The sequence below is a fragment of the Eschscholzia californica genome, unplaced genomic scaffold (assembly GCF_041429995.1).
Source record: "Eschscholzia californica isolate CP2 unplaced genomic scaffold, dmEscCali1.0.p SCAF_1, whole genome shotgun sequence".
In the NCBI taxonomy this organism is placed as follows: Eukaryota; Viridiplantae; Streptophyta; class Magnoliopsida; order Ranunculales; family Papaveraceae; genus Eschscholzia; species Eschscholzia californica.
Window position 1 is genome coordinate 14,167,845 of NW_028238198.1, and position 26,940 is coordinate 14,194,784.

At 35.8% G+C, this 26,940-nt stretch overlaps 2 protein-coding genes across 3 annotated transcripts; both read right to left on the reverse strand.

The window, feature by feature from the left end:
• Nucleotides 1-45: 45 nt before the first annotated feature.
• On the reverse strand, nucleotides 46-6,185 carry LOC147564360 (putative protein phosphatase 2C 59). The gene is made up of 9 exons (XM_086645308.1): nucleotides 5,972-6,185; nucleotides 5,428-5,656; nucleotides 3,766-3,893; nucleotides 3,451-3,549; nucleotides 3,211-3,369; nucleotides 1,990-2,076; nucleotides 1,810-1,901; nucleotides 1,249-1,323; nucleotides 46-640 (listed from the first exon to the last, which is right to left on the reverse strand). Exons 2-9 carry the CDS (start codon nucleotides 5,493-5,495, stop codon nucleotides 269-271), a joined length of 1,080 nt encoding a protein of 359 aa, XP_086501434.1. The 5' UTR covers nucleotides 5,496-5,656; nucleotides 5,972-6,185; the 3' UTR covers nucleotides 46-268.
• A 7,423-nt stretch (nucleotides 6,186-13,608) lies between these two features.
• Nucleotides 13,609-26,817, reverse strand: LOC147564361 (Protein kinase superfamily protein). Of its 2 annotated transcripts, none has more exons than XM_086645319.1 (14): nucleotides 26,003-26,817; nucleotides 24,436-24,562; nucleotides 23,716-23,962; nucleotides 22,978-23,019; nucleotides 22,144-22,215; nucleotides 21,881-22,016; nucleotides 21,564-21,721; nucleotides 21,347-21,431; nucleotides 20,495-20,691; nucleotides 19,637-19,798; nucleotides 17,404-17,553; nucleotides 16,646-16,906; nucleotides 14,953-15,222; nucleotides 13,609-14,376 (listed from the first exon to the last, which is right to left on the reverse strand). In XM_086645319.1, the coding sequence occupies exons 1-14, from the start codon at nucleotides 26,082-26,084 to the stop codon at nucleotides 14,128-14,130; spliced, it is 2,238 nt and encodes a 745-aa protein (XP_086501445.1). In that variant the 5' UTR covers nucleotides 26,085-26,817; the 3' UTR covers nucleotides 13,609-14,127. The 2 variants fall into 2 exon arrangements, with proteins under 2 accessions (XP_086501445.1, XP_086501453.1); XM_086645327.1 differs by lacking the exon at nucleotides 26,003-26,817 and adding an exon at nucleotides 25,351-25,840.
• Between the last annotated feature and the right edge of the window lie 123 nt (nucleotides 26,818-26,940).

Below are 26,940 nucleotides of genomic sequence, written 5' to 3' on the forward strand. Positions count from 1 at the left end.
TAACCTGGAGAAAATGAAAAAGCAAACCAGATTATTACAACTATCTAAAATTCTGAACTGATGTAATAATTATTGAAACAGTAACTTGAAGTACTTGCAGTAGTAATGCCCTAAAACAGAACCATCATCCACGATAAGGAACTTAGTTTTAGTTTTTACAGGTCCAAGTAAAGAAAAGGTTAATTATAAACGTAAATACAAGTTCCATACTATAGAGGCCGTTTTCCTGCCAGCACTTTAGTATAAGTGGGAACTAAAAAGATATTGTTTAACCAGAGCTGCTGTCATGAGCTTTGGAGGGTCGAGTTAGCGGCACACCACCTTGATTGCTGCTGGTGGGAGCTGCTGCTGAGAGCCGAGCTGATGACCCAACACCTTGACTACTGGTGTTGGCAGCTGCTGATGGATGAGTTAACTCCGTTCTACTTTGGCCTTGGTTGGCTGAACTACTTTGACCTTGGTTGGCTGAACTACCTTGACCTTGGCTGGTTGGACTACCTTGACCTTGGTTGGTCATGTCCAAGAAACGTACGACAACACAAGTAATGTTGTCAGCACTTCCCCTCTGATATGCTTCCTGCATTAGCTTCCTAGCAGCCTGCTCCGGATCCTCAATGAGTTTGATCATGGAAACCGCCTCCTATTATATATTTCAAACAAATGAAAATATATTTTGGAGTCTTGGATTCGGAAAAATCATTAACAAATATTTTTGCTCAGTTGGAACTCGACATTGATTTCATGGTCATTACAGGTTTTGGATAATGGGTTGGTTTAAGTTCAGTTATTGAACTATCTTACTAAACCAACTCTGCAACTCGATGGTTTTCTGGGGAACGAAAATAATCAGTTCACGAAATGAAGAAATAGAAAACTAGTTTTTTTTTGAAACTTTGAATGAATATATTGAAAAAAAGAAAGATGTACAAGGGGAAGGCTAGGATATCGGAGACCTCACGATATACACGCCTCCCAATTGTTTACTACATCAGAATAAGCAACATGTCGAAATGCTAGAAAACTAGTTTTTAACACCCTTATATGACCTGGTTATATCCCGAAATGCTACTTGGTTCTATCAATTCCTACCTCTGTCGTGGTTATATAACTAAAATACTTCGGTGTTTAAACCACTCATGATGAGTACGATACTATGATGTTCCATGATAAGTTATAATATATAGAATTTTAGAGGCAGCATGAAAAACAAATAAGAACATGATAAATTATCGGGAGAGCAGCACGAACCTCATTAGTAACAACATCCCAGAGTCCATCACTAGCCAAAATAAGGAACTCAAGAGAGCTATCGACTACTTCTTCCTACATTTTGCATCATGGTTTAAATCAGGATAAAGAAGCATCTTGAAGCTGCATAAACCTAAATAAAATATCCTTATTTTCCATAATAAGTGATTCATCTTCAGTAGAATTGGAGAAGGGTATCATTCAGGCTGATTACCTACTACAGCTACTATACACAAAACCTGCATTGGGTTGGGAGTTGCTAATATATAGATGTCGTTGACAGTTAGATGCTGACATCATAACCATCAAGATTGTCAACCAATTAAAAAATGCTTGTGTAATCTAATTACTATTGAAATAATACGTGTTGGATTGGCAATTCATGAACATATCCCACTCTGACTGAAGAAATACGTACATCGTAAGGTAAATGTTTTTAGTGGGTCGATTACTAACTACTAAACTGTTTTCAACCATTAACTACTAAGTTTCATGGCCTACTTTCAGTGGAACTACAATTATATAAGTTATATAAATGAGTGAAATAATTAGAGTTGAAACCTGGATCTCAGGATCTGCAACTACATATTGCTTCAAAAGTCTATCACCAAATGCACGGGATACAGCAAGCACACCACCCACTCTCCATGTGCCTGAGAAACAAATATCTAGGTTATATATGAGAGCGGTAAAATGAAGTGCAAACTACACATTGCAATTCTTAAGAGATGGTGTTCATACCAGCCCACATAACAAAACCTCCAGCATCCTCAATACGTTGTCGCTCGTCACTTTGGTCTGGCTTGTGATCTCGAGAAACAGCAAAAGCTGCATACGTAGCACAACGATTAATTAACTAGAGAAGCAGGTAAGCAATTAATTTTCACCAGAACACCACTAATATCCTCACAGAAACAGCAACTCAGATCTGCCATATATTAGCAACACAAATCCAGATATATTTTCTAGAAACTATTCTAGAATATTCTTAACCAACCCCTAAGATGCCGAACGAAGCTTCATTATCCAAAAGTGATATGAGAACTAGTAAATGTTTCATAAAAGAGATTACAGGAGACAGTCTGCAGCTGTATCAGCATGCCATTGAGATACTCATAGAGCATTCTTCTACCATATCCTGGAAGTGTTACAACTACTGTTATCTTGACACCAAAATAGTGCTGAACTCTTACTTGCGCCGAATTCTTTTTGTGGAGATATTTACATAAAGATCTCCTAATATCCGTGTATGAATTACTAACCACTCGCAAATCAAATCTATCACGCTTGCTTAGTTAAAGTTGACTTTGATCTCTTCGCGCGGCCTCTTCTAGTTGAGATTCAATTTCTTTCCATTGTTTAATGGATTTTGTTGAAGAACTAGAAGAATTTTACAAGTTTAAAAATCTTTCCGTCTACCTACGAGTTTACATCAAATTAGGATCGGACCAGGTAAATCCAGTGTAGGATTTACTAATATTTTATCGTATTTAAGCATAGTATCTGTCCTACATTTTCGAATATTTTATCGTATTTTATGAGATTATAAGCTGTTCTTGTGCATAGTACCTGTCCTACATTTTCTAATATTTATCGTATTTAAGCACTTACCCTAGTTTGAAATTGTTAGTTAGCTACTCCTAGACTTAGAAACGATATTTATAAGATACACTTACAATCTAAAATTAGCCTAATGTACGAGAGCATATAGGATTCAAGCATAAATCAAGAAACACAAAACTAAAACTATGGTCTATGCAATACCCAGAGAAACTACTGAAATGTTAAACCACGATTCACTCAGGATCGTGCGGAGTACATGGGAAATACCATCATAGCAGAATCAATAATCAAACACCAGTAAGGGCTTTGGAGACTAGAACCTAAATTTCTATTCATGAGATTAGAAGCATCTTCTTATGTCAATGTCGTAAATAAAAAAGGACGTGTGCATAAGCTTACCGCTTCCACCCCTGCAGATTACAGCTCTGGAATCTCCCACATTTGCAACGAGCAAGCGATCACCGACAAGGATGGCCGTAGAAGCTGTTGAGCCAGCATCTCTGTTCTGATTTTTCTCAGATTTCAGAAATTCCGAGTCTGTATGGTTGTAGGCATCAGCTGCGAAGACAACAACATATCAATAACCAGCACGGAAAGGAAGAACCAAACACTTCCAGATATGAGCAGAAGGACGAGAACCTATAGCTGATTTGGTATCAGAGATGAACTTTGGGTGACTGATCAAATTACTGAAGAGGTTTTGTTTGACATACTCTGCAGCTCGGGCACCACCATGACCTGATATAACCGCAAAATGGGAAAATTATATCAGATTACCAATTTCTGTTGTCCAAAGGGCACTGCCTAAGTTAAATAATGTGTTAGTCACTTGATGGATTTCAACAATATGGGATGGTCTTCAAGCGACTCACGAGTGTTAAAAGCTGAAAGACAAGAAAATATGATCATCCACCCAGCTCTGAGGTTATCAATACATTTAGCAGAATAACTTACCATCAAAGACTCCAAACAAACCGACTATCTCTCCCTCAACTCCATCGATTCTGGTCTCATAGAAATCTTCCATCGATGCCCTTTTCCCAGGGGAGCTTGCATATCCATAACTAAACTTCCCATTCTGACTGTGACAGGAAAAGATTCCTAATTAGGATTTTAAACATTGATGCAAACGAAGTCATGGATTCTTGATCAAGGAATGAAATTTCGGTAGGCATGGAAATTGAAATATTTCGAATTACAATTCCTTGGGCAGGCATTTTTTAAAGAAAGTTAAATTTCGGTTTCGGTGGAAATTTCGGTATGCATTAAAAAGGAAATATTTCGAAATTTGATTCCTTGTTCTTGATCCTTAACACGAAAATCAAAGGTTAGATTAAAAATAGGTAACATGAACATATCAATTACGAATGCCCGCAAGTAGTTCAAAAAAGAATTATAAAGAAATAGTGTGAATTATAAAGAAATATGAGAACATATAGAACTCAATCAAGCCATATTCCACCTTCTAATTGATTTCTTTACCACGCAACCTGCTGAAACTGAGCAGTACGTTTCCGTGAATCTATTAGTATTAAGCATCTTTAAGTCTCTAGATAGAAATATCCAAACAATTTTGTAGTTGCAAAAGGAAATATTTAAATTGAACATAGAGAGAAAGGTCCTCCAAAATAACTGAGAACCGAGTCAAGTAGATAATGATACATGGCCAGGACTTATTAGGTAAGTTAGACAGAATACACAAAGGTGCACATCTAACAGATTATCTCACTATAGTTGATAAGATGAAACTACTTCAAATTAAGGTCTAAATAATTTTTTGAAGAACTTGAGTTCTAAATAAAAGCTGAGGACCCTAAATTTATCTCTCTCTCAGAATCTCAGAAGTCTCTATTTTTTTTTTACCCTACTTGGTAAATGTGATAATTTCCATAGTGATAACGATCATCTCTCTTCTCCATCATTTTCTCTCTGTTTTCCACAGTCCATAATTGTCTTTCTATAATTCCCATGGTTAACACTTCAAATTTCCAGCACGCAGTCCCTCTACTATTTTCACTCTCAAAGGATTTATAACCGCATTATGAAGCACTGCAAACAAACAATGTAAGTGAAACGAACAACACACGTACGGCGAACGACACACTTGGTTTTATTTGGAACGATTGAACGTGTTAAGTTTGCAATTTTGAACTACTTTTGTAAGTCAACCAATATAATTGAATTGCTGATGGAAACATTAGACGTGATTAGTAAATGATATATGTTTTGTGACGAGCTCTATTTCATTATTTTTACTTCGTTTGGGGTTCACATGTGTCAAAAAACCTCGTTTGTGCGCAGAATGTTCGGATAAAGCGAGATGATAACTAAACGACGTGTTTTACGATAACTTTTGGGTATGGGATCAAATTATAAAGTTTCTTTTTTTTCGTTTGTTTAAGATCATGTGAAGAGCTTATCAATTCATATATTACAATTAGATGTGATCGAGTTCGATTATTATTACAAAACATACAAGGAAAGTTTATTGGAGACATGCAAGGCAACAATTCCTATTATGTAACTAATATAGATTAGTGCAAAAAGGTCAACGATCATGGTTAATTAATAACACATAAAACACCTAAACAGCAATAGAAAAGAATGATTATTCACCTGAGACCCCCACCGCTAACAGGGGCATCATCAACCTGAGTAGACAATGCGGAATTTAGAAAACCCATGATCTTGACTTGGATCTAATTTTTCACCCTAAAAACGAGATTAGTTTCTTATTCAACAGAAACTTCAAAACCAAAGAAGAAGAAGAAGAAAATAAAGGAAAAGAAAAGATCCGATTATTGCTCAATCATTTCCTTCATTACGAGATTTTAAGCTTATGAACCTGTCAAAATGAAAAACTAATTAGACGAAAATAACCGAATCTCAAATTTCAATAACAAAAAATAAAAACTTATCCAGTTGAATCAAAATAATTAGCATGTAAGACCTAAACTATGCCTCTAAATACCACAAAATTAACAAATCGAAACAGAAGCGTGAAGTAAGATCTAGAAATTCAAATTTCCTAAAACATGCATCAATTTAGAACATCAAAACTGAAATATCAGATGCAAATTTCAGATCAAAAGAGAATAAATACATACAAATAAATAAAGAGAGAGAGAGAGAGAGAGAGAGAAAGGAAAGAGAGTCAAACCAGGAAGAGAGAGATGCGCTTTAGAAATGCCATCAAAACTCAAAAGTGAGAAGTTATAGGGCGTACAGATGAAACAACACAATTTTAGAGAGGGAGTTTTAGAGAGAGAGAAGGAAGAAAAACAACGAGAGCGGTGTTTGGTTAGGTTTGGTGAAGAATGCAGGAGAAGGGTTAGAATTCTTTTTTTCTAGAGAGAGAAAGAGTTGCTTTAGACAGGGAAAGAGAGTTTTCTTTCTTGAGAGAGAGAGAGAGAGAGAGAGAGATTTTCTGTTTTCTTCGTACCAAAAAATGAGAGGTCGGTCATACACCCGATGCTTGCGTGAAAGAGGTTTCAATTTTCTCTTTTTTTTTTTTGAGATTGAAGAATCGGTCAAGTCAATTGTTTGACCGTAAAGTCAGTCTCTCTCGTGGGTCCCACGTTTTAACCACACTTTTTTACTTGTCCACAAACCGTAGGATCTTCCATCTTCGCACGCTTGGTCATCGTATCCAACAGTTCCTATCAACTCTGGTACTTTAAATAATAGACTTTGACCTTTGCCGCTAAAGACGATGAGGTGGCGATAAGATGAAGTGACAGAGAGAGGTGATGAGATGGAGGAGAGAAGGTGATGACTAGTTAACGGAGTTATAACGGTAACTGATAAGTGGGGTCATCTGAGTATCTTTGATAAAGTAAGGAGCTAGGCAGGAAGCTGGTCACAAAGTTGTGGGTCGGACTATTAAATTTATCCCGGAGTGAAGTAAGAAGAGATACGTCCGGTGAGAAAGAAATGTGAGTCGGACTATTGGATTTATCCCAGACAGTTAGCATACATCTCCTGTTTTATTATATAAATTAGGTCACTACATCATATTTCACTAGAAGGATTTATATTTGTCAGCACTTATTAAACTATCATAAACTTTAAAGACTACGTGTCTAAATTTTTTATTTTATTTTATTGAAACTTAAAAAGTGACTACATTTTCTCTTTTTTTTTTTTTTTTTTTTTTTTTTTTTTGAGAGAGAAAAAAAGTGACTACATGTTTTTTTTTTTTTTTGTCGAGAGAAAAAAAGTGACTACATCTATTTTGCTCAGGCTCAGCCTTGGTTCTCAAAATTTAAAAACACCAACCTATGCTTAAGCTAGATACATTTAACCAAGTTTCTTTGTTTTATCATTCAGACTTTACCTTCCCCCATTTAATGTTTGATGTTGGGATTATACTAGGCACCAAATGTTTTTTTTTCTTTTTTTCGTTGAAAACTAGGCACGAAATGTTGGTGTTTCTAGCCGTGATCGTCAACTACTCATAATGTAATTTCTTATGTATTCTTGAGTTGTTGGTGTCTTTCTGTATTGTGTAACAGATTACATGTTTTTATGTTTATGTCTACGATTGACTGTACAATCTAAAATGCAAAGACTACAAGCTCGACTCTATAAGCTACTTGTTTGAAATGGATGTTATAAAAGACATCACCACTATTCTGGGCACCATCTTCTTTTGTTAATGGTTGGTATTTCGAAGTTCTCCATAGCTTTTTTTTTATTAGGGTTATTAACACCAACTTGCCCGTCTCTTTTACTGCGATGATTAATAGTTATAACATTTATAATTTATTAAGACAGAAAACCATATAAATGTATAATATTTGACTATTTTATTTTTATTTTTTATTTTTGATCATCTATATAATAAGGGAGTAGAATATTTTTTTTCGCACCATCTATTCGATGACTATAAATACACTTCTCAATTTTATTTCTAAAGATTGAGATTGTATCTCTCAAACTTATCTCTCACTGTTGAGATTATACTTCTCAAACTTATCTTCAATGACTAAGATTACACTTCTCGAACTACCTTTACAATTGAGATTATAGAATTGTAATATGACTCGTAATATTCTATCTTCTGGGGCATAGGATGATTCTTTCGTCATCTGATGTATGTTCAGTAGACATGGGTTATAAGTTCGTTTTTATATAATCCATGAGAAAAGCTATAATAATACCACTTTGGATAAGACTCGAAGCATAAAACCCTAGAAGTCTCTCAAATGAACTCAGTAGCTAATGTCAAGGATAATATTCTCCCCTCCAATTTAATGCCTCAATCATGGCCAGAGACACTTATCCATAATTTATGACATAAATTAGAAATCAAAACTGAAATAGTTTTAGGTTCCAGAACAAACACGTACGAAGACTCCAGAAGATGACTGTCAAAATTGGAAACGAATAAGTTCTATGTTTGTTTATCTAATTGACTTAGATTTTAAATTGAGCCTCCTTGAATAATTTCAGATAACAAAAAGAACAGAGAGACCGTGACAGAAAGAAAAGGAGAAAATTTATTCGGTATAATAAGTTGATCGTTTCATTCATCACAAAAAATTAACAAATAGTTATTTTTTTTTTTATGAAGGAACAAATAGTTATTTGCTCGTACAGGGAGGAGTTTGTTGGGTTAAACATTTGTCTTTAAATATTTATTTTATACGGTCTTAGTAAAAGAGAATTTGGAATGAAAAGAATAACGATAATGTTATAAATATTAGATTTATGGTGGATGACCACCACCAATTGTAACTCCCACCACCATAGGTTTTCCACCATTACTTTGTATTCAAGCTCCATTATTGTGTGTCTATTGGATGTGTAACTCATCTAGCTAAATGCCTATATAAAGAGGTTACTTGCTAATGAAGAAGATGTAACAAACTAGTGTACCAATGTACCTAATATACCAATATATCAAAGTAGAGAAATCATCTACAAACATATGAATACAATTCTAGTTATACTTGTCTCTATATCTCTTGGTCTATATTTACATTATCTTTCTTCTTCCCTCCTTTATTTTTCACAACACGTTATCAGCACGATTTGCTCTATGCCAAAGGGACGAAGAAATTATGAACTCCTTGATCAAGGTACAAACAAATAAAATATGGGTAAGTTCGGTCAATTGTAATTGGTAAGTTAAAAGGTGTGTGGGTTCTCTTTGTTAAAGTTTCAAACTTATTATTTTTACTTATCTCTAACCATTGATTTTGTGATTGTTGAGGCATAGTGAATCATATCAAAAAAATATTAGAATTAAGTAGATGATAATGATGAAAGGGTTACAAACATGAATATCAACGCAATCTATTCAATGGTAAGGTCAAGGTAAGTTATTCCTCCAAATTAAATTGATATTACTCTCATAACTAATGAAAGGGTTACAAACATGAATATCATCTTAAGGATGATGGATTATCTCATATTTACCCATCAGATTTGGGCGTCAATCAAATTGAATCATCTTTATGTATAGGAGATTACCAAACCTGAAGTTTGGTGTATATACTTCTCCAAATCTAGACAATTCTAAAATAATTATTAGAGTGAAAAATCTCAAAGGATGAAAAGATACATCCCTTATAAGTTGGTAAATTGTCACAAAAAAGGATAAACCCTTGAGAAAACAAATTTATATGTGCATTCCTGAAGAATGACAAATGCTAATTTTTCAGTAGTGAAATTATTTTCCATTGATTATGCAAGGATTATAATTAGACGGTGATAAGAAAAATCCTACACCGACTTCAGATTGGAAATAGAGTGACAAAATTGAGAATCTCATTTTACTATACCAACATATAGTTTGATTAAATTTGACAAAGCTCTTCATCGTGGAATGTAACCAATTTTTGTGAAACTCATCATATATTAAGTCGAAACCCAAAATATCTATTCAGGTGATGATGATATTTTCTTACGTGTATGTAGACAGTGATGAGTTGTAAATTCCTGAGAATAAAATTGTTTGATTATCATATTTCATATTACACCTGAAGTTGTAATAACCAAAGAGAAAGTGATGATGGATTTAATCAATAAAATAAAATAAAATCACATGAAGATGATATATCTCACATGTAATTAATCACACCCGAAGTTGTGATATTATAACAAATTGCTCACACCTGAAGCTGTGATCAGATAGTAATTTTTGTCTAAAGGAAAATATGATATGAAAATAAAAATCAAATTTGCCTAAAGCAATTGATTTTTTCTTCGTCTTTGTCACATCCTTGAAGTATGTGCTCATAAATAAGACGGAAATCTATCGACATTAGGGGGAGGAAGTCATATATTCAATGTCGTAAAATACTTGAAAATGATCGAGTTTCTCTCATTTGGAATCAATATACGGAAAACTTGCTACCTCGAGATATTAATATTTTTCAGAGCTTAATATGCTTATATCCAGATAAAGGTAATGGAAAATTATCAGAGTTGATCAAACTGACATATACTCTTTGACACTGAAGGAATAATTTTTCCTCCTGAAGTGGCTATCAAATTAGAAATGAATGTGATTCATATTCCTAATAAAATCCCCTGAAGAGGATATGTGTAAAAAGAGACACCGACCTTTTACAAAGGTACATACATATATGAGATCACTGAACTATGGATGCTGTTAAAATTTGAAAAATCAAATAAATCATCTCAGACGATCGATGTATTTCTGAATATAGTAGCTACTGGGAGCATATTGATCCGGAATTACTCTAAGTAATATTGGTCAACTTTTGACGAGATACTTCATTACTTGTGGATTTTCTTACAAAATAATTAAGTCTTCTGACATGAAGTCGAAGCATCAATTAAGAATTACCCCGAAGGTAATAAAGTAGACATGTGTAAGAAATGTCCTTTAGTCTATAAAGGATTTGACGTCCACTTATAAAATTTCAATATGAATTACAAATCTTCGAATTATATTATGAAGTATTTATAAATCCTATTGTGACTCCTGAAGAGTTTATCAAAGTTTGACAGTAGAGTATTGAAAAAGATTATTCGAGTAAAGAAAATTTTGAAAATGAACATATTCTGAATTACTAAAAGGCTATAAGCTTCAAAGCAACTCATATTGTCTTAACTTATCATTGTCATGGAAATTCATGTCCCGAAGTACCTAATATAGTACAGACAATACATTATGTGTGTTGTAATGTGGTTTTAGAAAACAACCATCATTCATATATAAAATGTCAATCACGTTGTACTCTTTTTCCTTCGTTAAGGTTTTGTCCCATTGGGTTTTCCTTATCAAGGTTTTAACGAGGCAACTATGCGTATTGAAAATTATTTTAATTTGTTTAAAAGTTGTAGTCTTTTTTCCTTCGTTCAGGTTTTGTCCCGTTGGATTTTCCTGACAAGGTTTTGGCGAGACAACTCTATTTTAAGACAATAGTCATCGAATGATGAATTTAACACCTCTTATGCGTGTCAAGTGGATTGTACAACGAAATGTGATAAGTACATCAATTTCAAAAGATGTTATAGTTATCTTACTGATATACATGATACACAAATACGAATCACTGAATAGTGACTTCAATTGATATCCCGGTAGGATTTAACAAGCTTCAATTTAAAGTATACATGAACTTTGAGACATTATATAAATGCAACTTGAAATGTCAAATGCTACTCATTATATTTTGTCTATATATATACCAAAAGGAAGCTGACGATAAAAAGTTGAACAATGCCCTCAACCTTCGTGAGGGGGAGCAAGTTATTGAAAACACTGCATATTATATTTTCACACTGTACTCTTTTTCCTTCGTTAAGATTTTTTTTTCCACGGGGTTTTTCTTAACAAGGTTTTAATGAGGCAGATTATGTACATAAAAGATGTACATGAATAAAGAATTTGTACTCTTTTTCCTTCACTATGGTTTTGTCCCATTGGGTTTTCCTAGTAAGGTTTTAATGAGACAATTTCTGATGTGGTGGACATCCAGGGGGAGTGTTATAAATATTAGATTTATGGTGGATGACCACCACCAATTGTAACTCCCACCACCATAGGTTTTCCACCATTACTTTGTATTCAAGCTCCATTATTGTGTGCCTATTGGATGTGTAACTCATCTAGCTAAATGCCTATATAAAGAGGTTACTTGCTAATGAAGAAGATGTACCAAACTAGTGTACCAATGTACCTAATATACCAATATATCAAAGTAGAGAAATCATCTACAAACATATGAATACAAATCAAGTTCTTCTTATCTACTATCTCTTGGTTAATATGTTTCTATTATCTTTCTTCTCCCCTCTTTTATTTTTCACAACAGATAAAAACTTCTCAGACAAGAAAAGAAAGCAAAAATAACAGTAAAGAAAAACAATGAAACTAACAATAAAAAATTGGGTTATTTCTCATAGCCCCCAACTTTGTGACCGGTTTCCTGCCTAGCCCCCTCCTTTGTCAAAAACACCCAGATGGCCCCCTTTTAGAGTTACCATTATGACACCGTTAACCAGTCATCAGTTCTCTCTCCTCCATCTCATCATCTCTCTCTGCCACCTCATATTCTCGCCACCTCATCGTCTTCACAGGCGGAAGTCGTCGGTCGGAAAATTTTCCGGCCGACGATCTTCGAACATTAAAAAAAAGAGTTTTTTTTAATTTTCTCTCTCCTCTCTCTCTCTAAAAAAACATTTAAATTTCTCTCCTTTCTCTCTCTAAACAAAAAAATTCGACGAACAGACCTAGCTCCGGCGAAGGGAAATCCCTTCACCGGAACATTTAGTTTTTTTTAGAGAGAGAGAGGAGAGAGAAAATTTAAAAAAAACTTTCTTTTTTAAAGTTTGAAGGTCGCCGGCCAAAAAATTTTCCAGCCGGAGACATTCGCCGGTGAAGACGATGAGGTGGCGAGAATATGAGGTGGAAGAGAGAGATGATGATATGGAGGAGAGAGAATTGATGACTGGTTAACGGTGTCATAACAGTAACCAAAAAGGGGGTCGTCTGGGTATTTTAGACAAAATAGCGGGCTAGGCAGGAAACCTATCATAAAGTTGGGGACTATTTGCGAAATAACCCTAAAAAATTTTAAAAAGTAAAAAACCAGTGCAAAGTTTCAAAAAAATAAAATGATAATATAAATATAATATTTTTGATGGGGAACTTACCCTTAACATTAAAGGTCAATTTCGTTTTAGTTCCTAATTTGTGACCAACTCACCGTTTTAACTTCATGAATGTGCAGAGTTCGTTTTAGTTAGTTTTTGAGAACCAAAAAATTTCAACTCTTTCTAAAGGTAATGTTAGAGACGAAAAATAAATTAATTCTTACAAAACTTAAAAATAAATTAAAGTCACCTCATCTCTCCCTCTTTCCTTCATTTCATCACCGTTCTCCTCCACTTCGTCTCTCTCGCCACCTCACTTTGTCTCTCTCGCCTCATCATCATCTTTCTCTGATTTATTTTCCAACTAGCCAAATTCACCGACGACCTTCAAACATTAAAAACAAATTATCTTTTAAACATGTGTTTTGTGGAAATGGTCACAAATTGGGTACCAAAACAGAATTAGCCCTAAATCTATGTTCTTCAAGCTTTGAAGTTGAGCCATTTGGTCACAATAGTTAGGTTTTTAAAAAACCTGTTTTACCCAATTATTCATATCCTATGTTCTTCAAGCTTGGACTGCATACTAAAAAATTCCTGGACTCCCTGTGTACACCCATGCAATACTAGTGCGACTTTATGCACAGTGAGTCTGAACAAACCTCAACAAACCTGTGCAAATTTTACTAGAAAAGATCATTGCGTCCTTTTTGACAAAAGAAATTTAACCCAACGAATAAATTTGTTGCCTAGACAAACCCAAAGTTTAATATCTTGGATCAAGGCCGAAGCCAGTTTACCATATCCATGCCACCTTCCTATCTAGCTCTAACTCCCTCCCAACCCAACATCTCATTCCCTCATTAAATGCCGAACAATATTGTAAAACACGAACACAATATTTGTAGGCAATGTGTATTAACCACAGTTACGTGTTTACAAATCGCGCTTCTAATGAAATGCAATATATGTTTTTAACAGCCGTGTCTATAGAACTTTAATGCTTACATCCTCATTTACAGAAAGCAAAACATTTAAGTGCAGTCGAACCTGTTCTTGCTCAGGCACTACTGTCTATCTGTGCATCACCGAAGTCCGAAGGTAACAGTCTAACGAGCCACCACCATTGCACAATCACGGGGCACTGCACAAATCTCTTCTCGAACTCTTTAAAGAGAGAAAATTGCCAAAGAAATCCCTACACCTACAAGTACACCTAAAATTCCAGGAACAACAAGTAGATCACAACTCATCTGATTTATTGTTTTTCTCCCACTTGTGAAGGAACTTGGACAGACAAAGAACAAAGGCTTCTGGTAGTTCTTTACTAGAATGCTTGGCAAGAGCACAAATTACATCCGTTGTAAAACGATGAGTCTCTGGTTTTGATGCCATCCGTAGTAGCATGCCTGCCCACACGTCTGGAGCCAATTCTACTGCTCGACGGAATGATCCGAACCCATTTATCAGCCTGGTAACAGTTGGAGGTCCCTGCAGAAAATGAAGATGCAAGAAGTAAACAAATGATAGTTATTAAGGGGCCTAGCCATTAATAACCACTAGAGAGATGTATCAAGGTCCAAATAGATATTCAGTTTTGAATGTAGGATTTAAAACAGGAATGTTACAAAAAAAATCGATATATTCCAAGGAAAACATTGTGGAGGTGGCGATGAGGTGATGCTACTCGTTTTGTAATGGCGACATTGATAGTGGATGTAAGGTTGTGGTGTAGTGATCGTAGTGGTGGTGCTGGTGGTAGGATGAAGTTGTTTCAGTCTAACTATAATATATATATATATATATATATATATATATATACATATATATATATATATATATATATATATATGTATATATATATATATATATATATATATATACACATATATAAAATATATAGTTGAATTCGAAAATTGATCCTTACATAACTCATTGTTTGAGTTTCAATGAGAACACGAGTTTTACGCTAATCGATTGTGAGACTATCATATTCTTATCAAACTAATGATAACTGGTTGCATAATGGGAAAGAGCCATAATTAGAACTCTGTAAGCGAGAATTACCTCATCTTGTGTTCCTCTAACTTGTCGTTTCTCTTTCAAGATACCTGGCATAACCTCCTCCTGTAGAAAGAGATCAGCTGCTCTAATAATGTCTTGAACAAGAAAAACTCGCACTCTCAAGCCCTTCTCCGATAGAATGAAATGAAAAAGATCTTCTGTTGCGGCTACAACAGAATGCATGTCAAACGATTTCCATCCCAAAGCATTTCCTGAAGAATTACCAGAAGATTCCTCCGCCGATTCAGAGGATTGTTCAGAGATTGCTGCTACCTGAAAAGAAGTATAACATAGAAATCTAGAATATAATGGAAGAAAACTGAGGATGTTATCTAGAATCTTGCCATGATAGAAACACAGGATACATAGAGAGCCAATGGATAACCAATTTTTTGACCAAGTCAATATATAGTATAAATAAGCTGAAAATTCAGGAGGTGGTGTACATGATCCTAGACCTAATCAGAAAAAATCCCGAGGCTAGTCATAACTCACAAGTCACAGTGTAATGATCAACACCATCCAACTTAAAGTAAAGTCCGGAAAGGGAACATGACGCCATCCAAATGTTTTTTCTTAGAACAAAGGAGAAGGGAAGAGATAATCAGTAGTTTAGTTTTCTCAAGAGTCAAGGGTCTGTCCTTCAAAATAGCCAAAGTTCGGCTTGCAGAATCATGTTCCTTATATTATTCCGTCGTCAGATAAAATCGTCTTTTCCCAGTTAGACAGTACTAATATTCTTAGACATAACCAATGGATCCCATAAGAATGACCAAAGAAACAGCATAGGCGCCGTAAAGGACCACAAAATAAAAGAAGATGGTCTATAGAATCCGATGATTCTTGATCTCTGGATTTATAAAAATGATTTCTTGATTCTTCCTGGCCAATAGCCATTACAATGTGATCATTTAGAGATTTGCTACATCCGATGATTACATGAATTTGATAAGGTCGTGTGACTCCATATTACAGGGGGACTACAAATGCAAGGTGGTCCCTAACTGATGTGTTATGCACCTAGTCCAACATTGCTTAGGAAGCGCTTGCACACATGAGCTATAAAGTAGTATGTTTTCTTACAAAATTGCCTACGCGTTCCGGTCAGGTTTCAGGCCTAGTAAGGTGGAGAAGCCAGACGTCTAACACAGAAGTTCCCAGGAGAAAAACATGTACCATGTGCACCGGCTGAGTAGGCGGTGTCTAAGTTAGAAGCACCGTTCCTTGATAAAGGTTTACATCAGTAAGGAATATCACTTGGAAATGTGAGGGCCTTTGTAAGTACATCCGTTTTATCCACTCCATATCTTAATTGATATAGGGTCTTTTACGGCCCAGCTCTGATGTGGGTCAGTGACATATCATCATCAATTCCTCAAAACAATAGTTAATTAAATTGAAAACAAAATTCTAAGGAAGCATGAATATGATATGAGTTTTTGTCGCGCACATGGGTCACAACCCTAATTTTGGGACCCAACAAAGATCTGAGCCAATTAGGTAATTGAATAGCTCTGGAATCTACTATGCCCTATTAAGTATAATAAAGTACAACCTTAAAGTATATGCATTATTCCGCTCATTGTTATCATAATCAGACTTCTCTCAATTTGAATTAAAAAAATGGCTCATAAATCACCATAAACCACAGACAGGTTAAATGCAATAGCAAAATAACAGGGAAGAGATGATCTACCAGTCGTTCCAGCCGATTCCACCTGATGGAACCATCGTTACGAATAAGAAGTTGCTTCAGTATTTTTCTCATATCACGATGTGGATCTGCTAGGAGTCTCCCAATAACAAAAGGGTATGCACTCTCTACAACTTTGAAATCCGGATCCAACGCTTTAGCAGTTCCCTCCAATGATCCCAAAGCTCTTATAACCAATGCGTAATCTGGAGGGAGGGAGAAGTTGAATTCATACATGACATCATACAGTTGGTTCATTATTCCCTGAAATTATGCGGAAAGACGTATCAGTACTCTATTTTGTACCTCATCCTTCACATATATTGAAATGGCATTGCGTCTGAATTCTAGAAAGATATGAGTATCAATTCTTTTAGGCCCAACCCCTGCGCAAAGTGCTGATATGCTTCGCTAAGTAAATGTTGACTTTCTACATTTTTTCTTTTCCTTTATTTACATATCTCAAGGGGTCACCAAGAATGCCCCAAAACTCTTGGATAATAACTTGGACTGTTATTGGGTACAGGGCTCGTATAAATACTTTTTCAGGCCAGGCATATCTTTGTCATTCACATCAAATTCAGAAACTCATTTATTAATAAGACTTTTTTCATGTTATTCTAATCAGGGTGTAGGTGAGACAACCAAACTGAACTACCAACTAAAATTTGAGAGTCTCTAATTAAGGATGTTAGTAGAAGAACAGAAAAAAAAAACTAGCATTTTGTAAGGCTAAACAGATAATTAAGAATTAAATGAACCTGAAAATCTTGGGTTTGCCTAGTCCCATCGCCAAAGGATGCATGTAATGCATCTGAAACTGCCTGTAGATCAACCCCTTCTGGAATAAATCCGAGAGAATGGAAGTCATTTGCTAAGCCCATTGAATCGCGATTCACAAAGTGCACTAGCTGAAAGATACAAGCAGGAGATAGATCCATATAGACATTCTAAAAGGAAATTTGAAACTATAGAAAATCCAAAAAACAATTAAAGAGATATTGGTGCAACTTCAAGGTATCGGAATGAGATATAAACTCTTTATTGGAGGGTTCAAGAATTGTATAAGTAAGACCCCTAATAGATAGGGACCGATTCAGCTGAAGGCATTTAATTTGGAAAATACCAATCTATTATATTAAAACAGGTCAGTCGGTTATCAAGGGGATAAGTCTGACGGTCCACTTTATTTTAGAGATTTGGTTGGGAACACATCCGACGGATGACATAATTTATTTTTTATGTAAATAGACTACAAAAAGAAGGGTATCTATGTAAATCAACTAAATTTAGTTAGAGTAACTACTACCCATATATTTCTCTTTTTTTTTTCTATTGAGTAGAAAAACGTGGGAGGATGAGAAATTAGTGGGGAGAAAATCTCTCTTCCACATTCTTGATCGGTTTTTTTATGAAAAACTTCCCAAAGTCACTACTTCGAAAAATATATAAATAGGACTCATGCCAGCCTGATATCTTTTCACTGTAAGAAAAAAAACAATCTCTCACATCTATTTTATAATTCAGGCTTTAATGAAATATTATTTTTCTTTTTTAAATGTAATTCTCTTTTTTTAAATGTAAATAGCTTAGTATTTGATTGCTCCTCTTGGTTGTTTAATGTATAATTATTATTTTCTCTAAATGTAAAATGGCTATTCAACTGTTACAATATTCTTAACACGACGGCGCAGCCAAAAGGGATCTACCGTGTCCGTAGGACGCGGTGGGAACCTAGTTATATTTACTAGAACTCACTGTCTTTGGTAATTGTGATCACGTTTGTATTATATCAAGTTGGCCAAAACACAGTACACATGATTAAATGGACCACAAAAGTCGCTCCTGGCTCGCCCCTATGACAACCCCAAAGATGTGAAGAAAGAACTGAGTGTTCTGCTATAGATATCCCTCTTTGCCGAGGATAGTAAGTTCCAAGCCAGACATAACTGAAGGTGTATACTGATATCTAGTGACCGTCTTCTCAGATATGACATATTGTCCCTTTTGGCCAGGTGATTAGGCAACAGGTCCAAAAAAATGGTAAATATGGGAGAAGTCCGAGTCAGAAAAAGAATAAGCGGCAGGTCCAAAAAGTCAAGTTTGGACTGACAAACAAAAATGTGACCTCTGCGAACTTTTGCGCTAGAGAAAGTTGTTTGTTCTGGTACATCAAAAATTGTACATTAACATATTTTCCCTTCGGCATCACATAATGTACAGCATAAAGGGTCATATTTCTCTGATGCACAGTACATTTTCAAATGTCATTCCCTTTATCTGGTATCTCACGTAGTGCATAGATCCGTGTACAGTACATCTCCAAGTACATTTGGAAATGTCCTGTACACACTCTGATGTTTCTCGCCTAACATAACCCATGGTGCGTCTGACATAGCCCATAAGCACTTGACACAACCACTGTGCACCTGACATAACCCATATGAACCCGACATCAAAACCCATGTACAATACATGTAGTTTACATTTTTTTACCTTAAGAGGTGTGACATTATCACATCCGAACCTAACCCAAACCTGACATTTTGGACTAATGGACTGATTTCATATTTCTTTTGCTAATGTGGATGCTTTTATTAAAGGTTACTTTTTGGACCAATTGCTAATTTTCAGTTTTTAAACGGCAAAAAGTTTCGCCACTGTGTGTTTCTAATTTACACTATCCTACTGCAATACCTACAATATTCAAAATGTCCTACTTATACAGTACATGTTGGAGGCTACAAGGTTGCTCCTATAGATGCACGAAGGAGCTCATGTCAGAGGTGCATCCTAGGGTAAGTAAGAATCCTGGGATTGATATCCTGGTAATTTCTTTCAAGAGTATCCGTTATAGTCTTATTGTTTCTTTCTTTGGTATTGGATTACAAAGTATCACGGCACCACGAGCATACTTCTACGATAGCAACATCACAACTGATGTGTAGAAAATTGTAGGTAGAGATGAGGTGCATGAGATGCTTAATTGCTTACCACTTGTATAAGCCCTATTTGGTAATGGCGAGGAATGTCTCCCATCATTCCGAAGTCAAAGTATGCAAGACATCCATCCTCCGTGGCAACTAAATTTCCAGGATGAGGATCAGCATGGAAAAAACCAACTTCAAGCAATTGCCTTAACGAGCAATGAAGTCCCTGCCAGACCAAAAATAAGAGAAATAACTCAATGAGTGTAACAGATTGCCCTGGAGCAGTAAGTTTTTGGGTGACATTGACGGATACAAATCATACAACAAAATCAAATGTGAGTATGCAATTATCACATATGTGGTCCACAAGTATAGAAGTTACTTCAAAGCTCCTACCCGAAAAAGAAAACCAATATATAATAAAGAGAACTTTAGTTTAAGGGTACTGACACTCCATATTAGGTTCTACTATACTCCACGAGTTGGTTTGTGTTTTCCCTTGGTGAACTGTATGGAGGATCTCATAACACGTTTTAGGGGTCCATTTTAAAGTTTACTATAAAAGTCCCTTGGCCAATTTCATCATTAACTTATTAAGAAGCTGTGGAAGACATGAACTCCTACACCTTTTTCAGCTGTTTTTGCATTGTAGGATATATCTCACACTTGGACCATCGAGTGCGGTGCTTTGGTAGTCGAGTAGTTTGCACACGTGTAAGACACTTGTGTTGGATATTAGACATTGGTACATTGCTGTGCGAATTGTATGCCATTGCACAATTGTGCTATGCGGCCATAATAACCTATATGTTCAAAACAGTTTTTGTCCATTCTCCACCAGCCAAAATAGACACCTCGTACCAAGTCAGATATTGATTCTCTTATCGTTGTCCACATTATATAATAATCAAACATTCAATACCTGGTCAATGAGTTCCTTTCGATTCAAAGACGCCTTGCTCAAGCGGTCTGCATCTGTAAGCTTGATGCCATCTATCCATTCCATCGTAAGTACAGCCTTTCGTGTAAGCTTCCAATATATTTTGGGAACCTTGATAAAGGTTACCTTCTTGTTCCCTACGAAATATTGCTTTGATGTTTGACTGTTCTGATCACGACCTATGAATCAAAATCATGCTTTGAGAAAAACCATCAAGAAAAATACAAACGGGGATTTGCTCAAATCAACATACCAAATACATAATAACATGAACAAATTCGATGAGTTTTCAGCCTTTGCTCATTTCATTTTTCTTCTCCTTATCTGAATTAGTCACAAACAACTACAACTACTCACAGAAATGTTTATCCTATTAGCATCCCTTGCTTTTATAGCAAACTGGGATGTGATCCTCAGATGATGATATTACCCTAGTACATGAGGGATATATTATTACCGACTCACATATGCCGTATCGGAAGGCTAATGCCTCATAATTGTTGTAATTGTTTTGGTCAATTGTCCTAATACTGTTCTGCGAATTCCAAACCGAAAAAAAATAATCTTTATCACCCGATCACATCTGCTATTTTAATGAATACACACGATGCCATGTTAACAATGCTCGTCATGTCAAGACTTATTGGCTATTGGATATAGACTCATAATATTGATGACGCACTAACGGAACCATTTTGCAGTTAATATAACACAAGGAAATGAATGTGCATATGCAAGTTCGGAATAAAATTATCACAAGTACAACTGCGGGAAAATAATGTTTATTTGATCCTGAAAGAAACACAGTTCTATGAATGAGCTTTAAGAAGTTACCTGGAAAGGTACCATAGAGAGAAGCAAAGCGCTCAGCATTTTGTCCCTCTAGGATGTAATCAATTTCATCAAACATATGCCTGACCTGCCCATTCAGGTAAAACCTGTATATATGATAAGCATGTCGTTTGACAGTAATCACACAAAACAAAAGGTAAATAAAATAAAAGGAACCGTTACTACTTTCATTCAGAAACATAAATATAGGATATCTCACCATTTCATTGACCGCTACCAAAAGATCCTTACGAGCCTTGGCAAATCTTTTCAACTGGCCTCCAATCATGTGAAATAGCAGGGCATCAAGCGTCAACGACAAAGACATACCAGGCCTCTGTACTTTAACAGCCACAAGCTCCCCGGAGTGCAAATGAGCTACAATATTTTAACAAGGAAAGCAAAAATTAGAACATATACATCAATGGATCTGCACATGCATCCTTGAAAAAACTTCTGAACATGAACATGTCAGAGAGACAAGTACAATGTAATAAAGAGAGACATGTCGCTCGGCCATAATGAAATTTGTCTAACCTTTATAGACCTGGCCCAAGGATGCTGCTGCAATAGGTTCAGGGCTTATATCAGCAAATATTTCAGAAACTGGAGCACCCAATTGAGTCTCAATGGACTTGATTGCAACATGAGTAGGAAATGGGGGTATTTGATCCTAGCAGTGAGATGCAAGAATTTCAATTACAAGTATACGCAATTATAATCAAAGTTGAACCTGATTACCAGTTTAAGTAAAGATCATCCATTTAAGGTCGCAAAACAGAACTACAAAGTTAATGTACCTGTAACTTGGCAAGTTCTTGACAGTAAGCAGAAGGTAATATATCCGGCCTAGTACTGAGAGCCTGCCCAAGCTGTAAATCCGATGCAAGGGGTCTGATTATACAACAAATAGACTAAGATACTAATTTGAACTTAACATTGCGTCAAGACTCACTCAAGAGTATATATATATATATATATATATATATATATATATCAGGATTTAGAAAAACTGTAAACAGGGCATGCTATTATAATAAGCCTTGATACCTCAAAATTACAAAAACTCTAACTGGAAAGTTCTGAATAACTGAACCTCAGACTTGAGGTGTGAGTAACCTCAAACTAATGCCAAAATTCCACGCTTCTACGAACCATAAAAGGTACAGGTAGGGTTGTTTGGAATCATTGGTTGCTATCTTATCGTAAACTATTTAACAATTAATGTTATTACTATCATGTTTGCATTGTCATACCATGTCCCTATACCCTACCGTTTCATAGTCAAAGACCAAAGGACTACAAGTTTCACTTCAACTGTTTTAGCTTGTTACGCAAAATCAGTTTTATGTTCCTGTTCAAAAGTTCAAGGCTTCAAGCACTATCAAAAGCAAATAAACATTCATATCCAAGCTACAACCTTCTTACATAAAGCTTATGCAAATGGAATAACAATAGAAGTTCCAAAAAATAGCTATACCTAACCATACAAAAGAACATACAGAAAGTCGAAAACCTCGTTACAACTATAACTAGAAATACCCCTAAGCAGGTTGGAAGGAATAGTGCATGTCATTAACTGCTTATTAAGTCTTTTTCAGAATCTAGGGAGGAAGAGACAGAAGTTGACTTGCCTTCACATAGAAAGGCCCCAAACGAATTAGAGTCTCTCTGAACTGCAAAGAACAAAACCCAGTTAGAACTAAGAATAAGAAATAGACTATCAAATAATACATGCCGAGTGTCGAGCTGCTGTAAAAGACGGTCTGGTATCACTGACTCATTCTCTCTGTTTTCTACAATTTTGTGTTGAACTTAGGTTGCAAGTAGAACAATTTTAACAGACTAGCAAATTTTCTTCATATGCTGGGGTCGGCGTCGACTTACAGATAACCAAGTGATGATGTTCCAAAAACAGTTTGAAAACTTTGAATAGATGTGTCATTTCTCTTCGAGAAAATGAAATAACCTACCTTTACATTGAGGAATTTGCTTAAGACGATACCCTTTCTTCTTCTAAAAACAATAAATCACAAATATGAGGATATATCCTCACAAAGAAGCAACATCCTGGCCTAGCCTTCCAGTGTCACGAATAAATAAGCAAAGGTAACTGCCCCTCATGAATCATCCATATAGTGTGACTAGTACAAATACCTCAAATATTTTGAGAATGCTAGCAGCTCAAACTCTTGTGATAATTTTGCAGGTTTAGGCAACGGGAGGAAGACTCAAACTTCACCAATGGAATGTCAAAGTCATTGTTGACATGGTCACCTATTACTTCTCTTGGATTCTTATTCAAACATAGCATTAAACAGTGCCTATAAGCACCACAAAAGAGTGACAATGAGTGTAGTGCAAATTACTACCTTAACAGCACGGCTCTTTATGTCTTTAAGAAAGAGGTGCCACACAGTTAACTTTGCCACCTGAAATGAGATAATGGCGGCCCTGTACAGAGCCAAGAATGGCCCAAACCGGTAATAAGCTGAAAGACTACTGGAGCTGTAAGTTCCAAGTGCATGCCCAAACTCACTCTCCAATGATTCCTTCCTTAACTTCGCATATTCTGCAGATGGCCTCTCACCGTGCACGCTAGTGAAACTAGTTGAGAAACTGCACAAAGACCTTAAGGCATGGTCAAAGCTGATCAAAAGAAAATATAATACTTCATCGTTCAGAGTTATCAGACTAGTTAAGAAACCAAAGAAATGACCGTAGCTGGGTTTAGACTCCAGACCAAGGTTGTGATACCAAATATCACTTAACATAATGAAAGTCAATCAACTATATTCATATCACCACCTAAAAATTTACATCACAGCCTCTTCTCTTAAGGCTGTCTATGGTTTGGTAATTTGCATAGTGTTGCTGCACAGTGTGCCCTCTAAAAGTACATCCTCGTGGCTACCAAATTTGCTGGATACCACATTTTCTTGGAATAATAAGATGTGCAAGTGCTCACACCCGTATTTACACACCAAACACCAAAGAAAAAATGAGAAAAACAACAAAAATTACTAATATTCTAGTCTACCTTAAACAAGATATTACAGTGAGACAGAAGGAGGGAGAAAGACTCTGCTTACAAGTGAGATTGTAAATACGAAAAAAACCATTCAGAACTTTTTTGTCTTCCAAGCTCAACATTTATTGAACCAATCACGACCGTATTCTTCCATAAAACTGCATTTGTTGTATTACCATGGAGCAGGGCTGCGAAAGAAAAAATAATACACAAAAAGACAAAAACTTGATTAAGAAAGTGTGGAAGGTACAAGTAAATAGCCGAAGAGGTGAAAAACGAACATATAAATTAATTTTGTTTCCACATAAGACAGCAACTAAAATAGATAGTTTGTCGAGAAGCTTAATTTGACCCCAGAGTCCCCTTGTGTTGATCCATCCATATGTTGTATAAAGCGACCAAAGCCTATTCACAGTTACAGTATATTTTGGTGCAGAAGAAAAAATTTCTGCACATAACGGTGCTTAAAGAGAGGAACACGAAACTACTTTTCTAGTTATAGTAAAAATTATAGTTATAAACTTAATACGCATTCCCAAATCATTCTAGTAATCCCTTCTGATCTCCCAGCGAGATATTCGTTAAGAATCTGTCGCATTTATGGTGCAAATTGTATTTGCATTCATAAACATTGTAAGAATACTTTTGAAGGGAAATATGCACGCATACAGCTTTCGTGCTATGATGACATGATACATAAACAAAGTTTCAAAAATCATAAGAGCAAGCCTCGAGACAATTTGATAGGTTTCTGCCTTACTCCGTACATATCAAAGGGAGTAGACGAAGGGCGTGAAGTGTATATGAGAGCTGCATAGCTCTCAACTTCACTCCCCAAGGCATACGAATCGTACAACTCAAATTTTTATTTGGTAAACACTTAAGACTTGGTATTATTCTAGCAAAGTAGAAAATTATGACATGTTTTTTTCTGTATAGATACAAGGTTGTTTTTGCTTTCCATGCTTAGACAAACCTTTTACCATCTTGAGAGTTGGGACGATGAGTTTCAAAGCAAACCAGTTTGAGGTGGAAAATGTTTTTCCAAATCATTGCAGGCAAGTGATTACCGAAAGCTCGAAAAAACACCTTGAGGTGATGTTTATCTAGTTATACGAACCACTTTCTAATTAGCACGTGTTAATTTGGTACAAATAGAGGGTGAACCACTTTCGCCAAATTCATGTGAGCTAGTTCATGCGATAGCAATTAAATGAAAACCAGAAAAGCATAAATGGGGTGTCAACATTTGCAAAGATCCTATTAGATACCACGCGAGAAACCAATAATTTAAAACAATAAGGAAATTTTGATAAAAGGAACAACGAGAAATTCAGGCGGCGAATCGAGGCAATGCTTGCATTTTCTCTTATTTGAAGCATCAAATGTGTTCATTTTTCAAATTGGCTTTCAGGGCAGTTTCTACTTCTACCCTAAAGTTTCATTTTTCATATACTGGGCAAACTAGGATCTTGAAATTGGGCATCATATATGTATGTAACACTAGAATTTTACCCTATTAAATTATACCATTTGATTCAAAGTGACAAGAAAATGAAAAATGATATCAAAATTAGTTTAACTGTTAAAATCAGATGATAAAATTATTTGTTTGAATTTATACTAACCTGGTGAGAGAATACCAGAATGGCGACGGGTAAGAGAAACCATATACTGTTTGTAAAGGATCGCGGAGACATTCTTCTTCATAGAGACTCTCACTACCTTCTTTTACTTTCCGATTTGCCTTCTCAATTTTGACGCTGATCTTATGCTCTGTTTTTAGTGTTTCCGAAGTGTTTGAATAAATGTCTCAATGAAGCTGCGTTTTGTGGCTGATTTTTTCGATTAAAGCCTTGAACCGTTAGAGAGAGAAAGTAGAGAGAGAGGTATTCGGTTTCTGTTTTCTGATTTTCCGACTTGGCCGGTTAGAGAGAGGAAGTGGATTATTAGAGAGAAGACAAGCGAGCCAGAGAGAGAGAGAAAGAGAGCGACGCGTTGTGAGAACATTGGAAATATTGCGCCACGAACACACTGAAAAGAATTGCGTGTCTTTGGTCTTCGATTGGAGTCATTGGACCCACCAATTGTTAGGGTTAATTTCTTTGGGTCCCTAATTTGTGTCCAACTGATATTTTGCCCCATAATTGTGTTGTGGCTTCCGTTTCGGCCTGCAATTCTTGTCCCACTTTACAATTTTGCCCTTCCTGTGTTTCTATTTTTTTTGTTTGTTTTCTCTCTCATTTTTCTCTCTTCTTCACTTCATTTCTCTTTATCCAACTCATCCCTCCCTTCGTTTGTATCGTCGTCGCCAAAAAGTCACCGGTCATCGCCACTTTGTCGGGTGACTTATTTTCTTCTCTTTTTTTTTCTTTTTTACTCAACTCTCACTACCACCTCTAGAAAGGAATAGGCGAAAATGACTGGTTTCCAAAGCAAGTGTGGAGAAGAAGAGAATAATGAATGTTAAATAAATGAAAGTGGTGAATGTGAAGAGAGACATTTTCTGGAATACTCAAACATAAAGTGTAACCCACTCATTAATTATTAAGTTAGTAATAAGAGA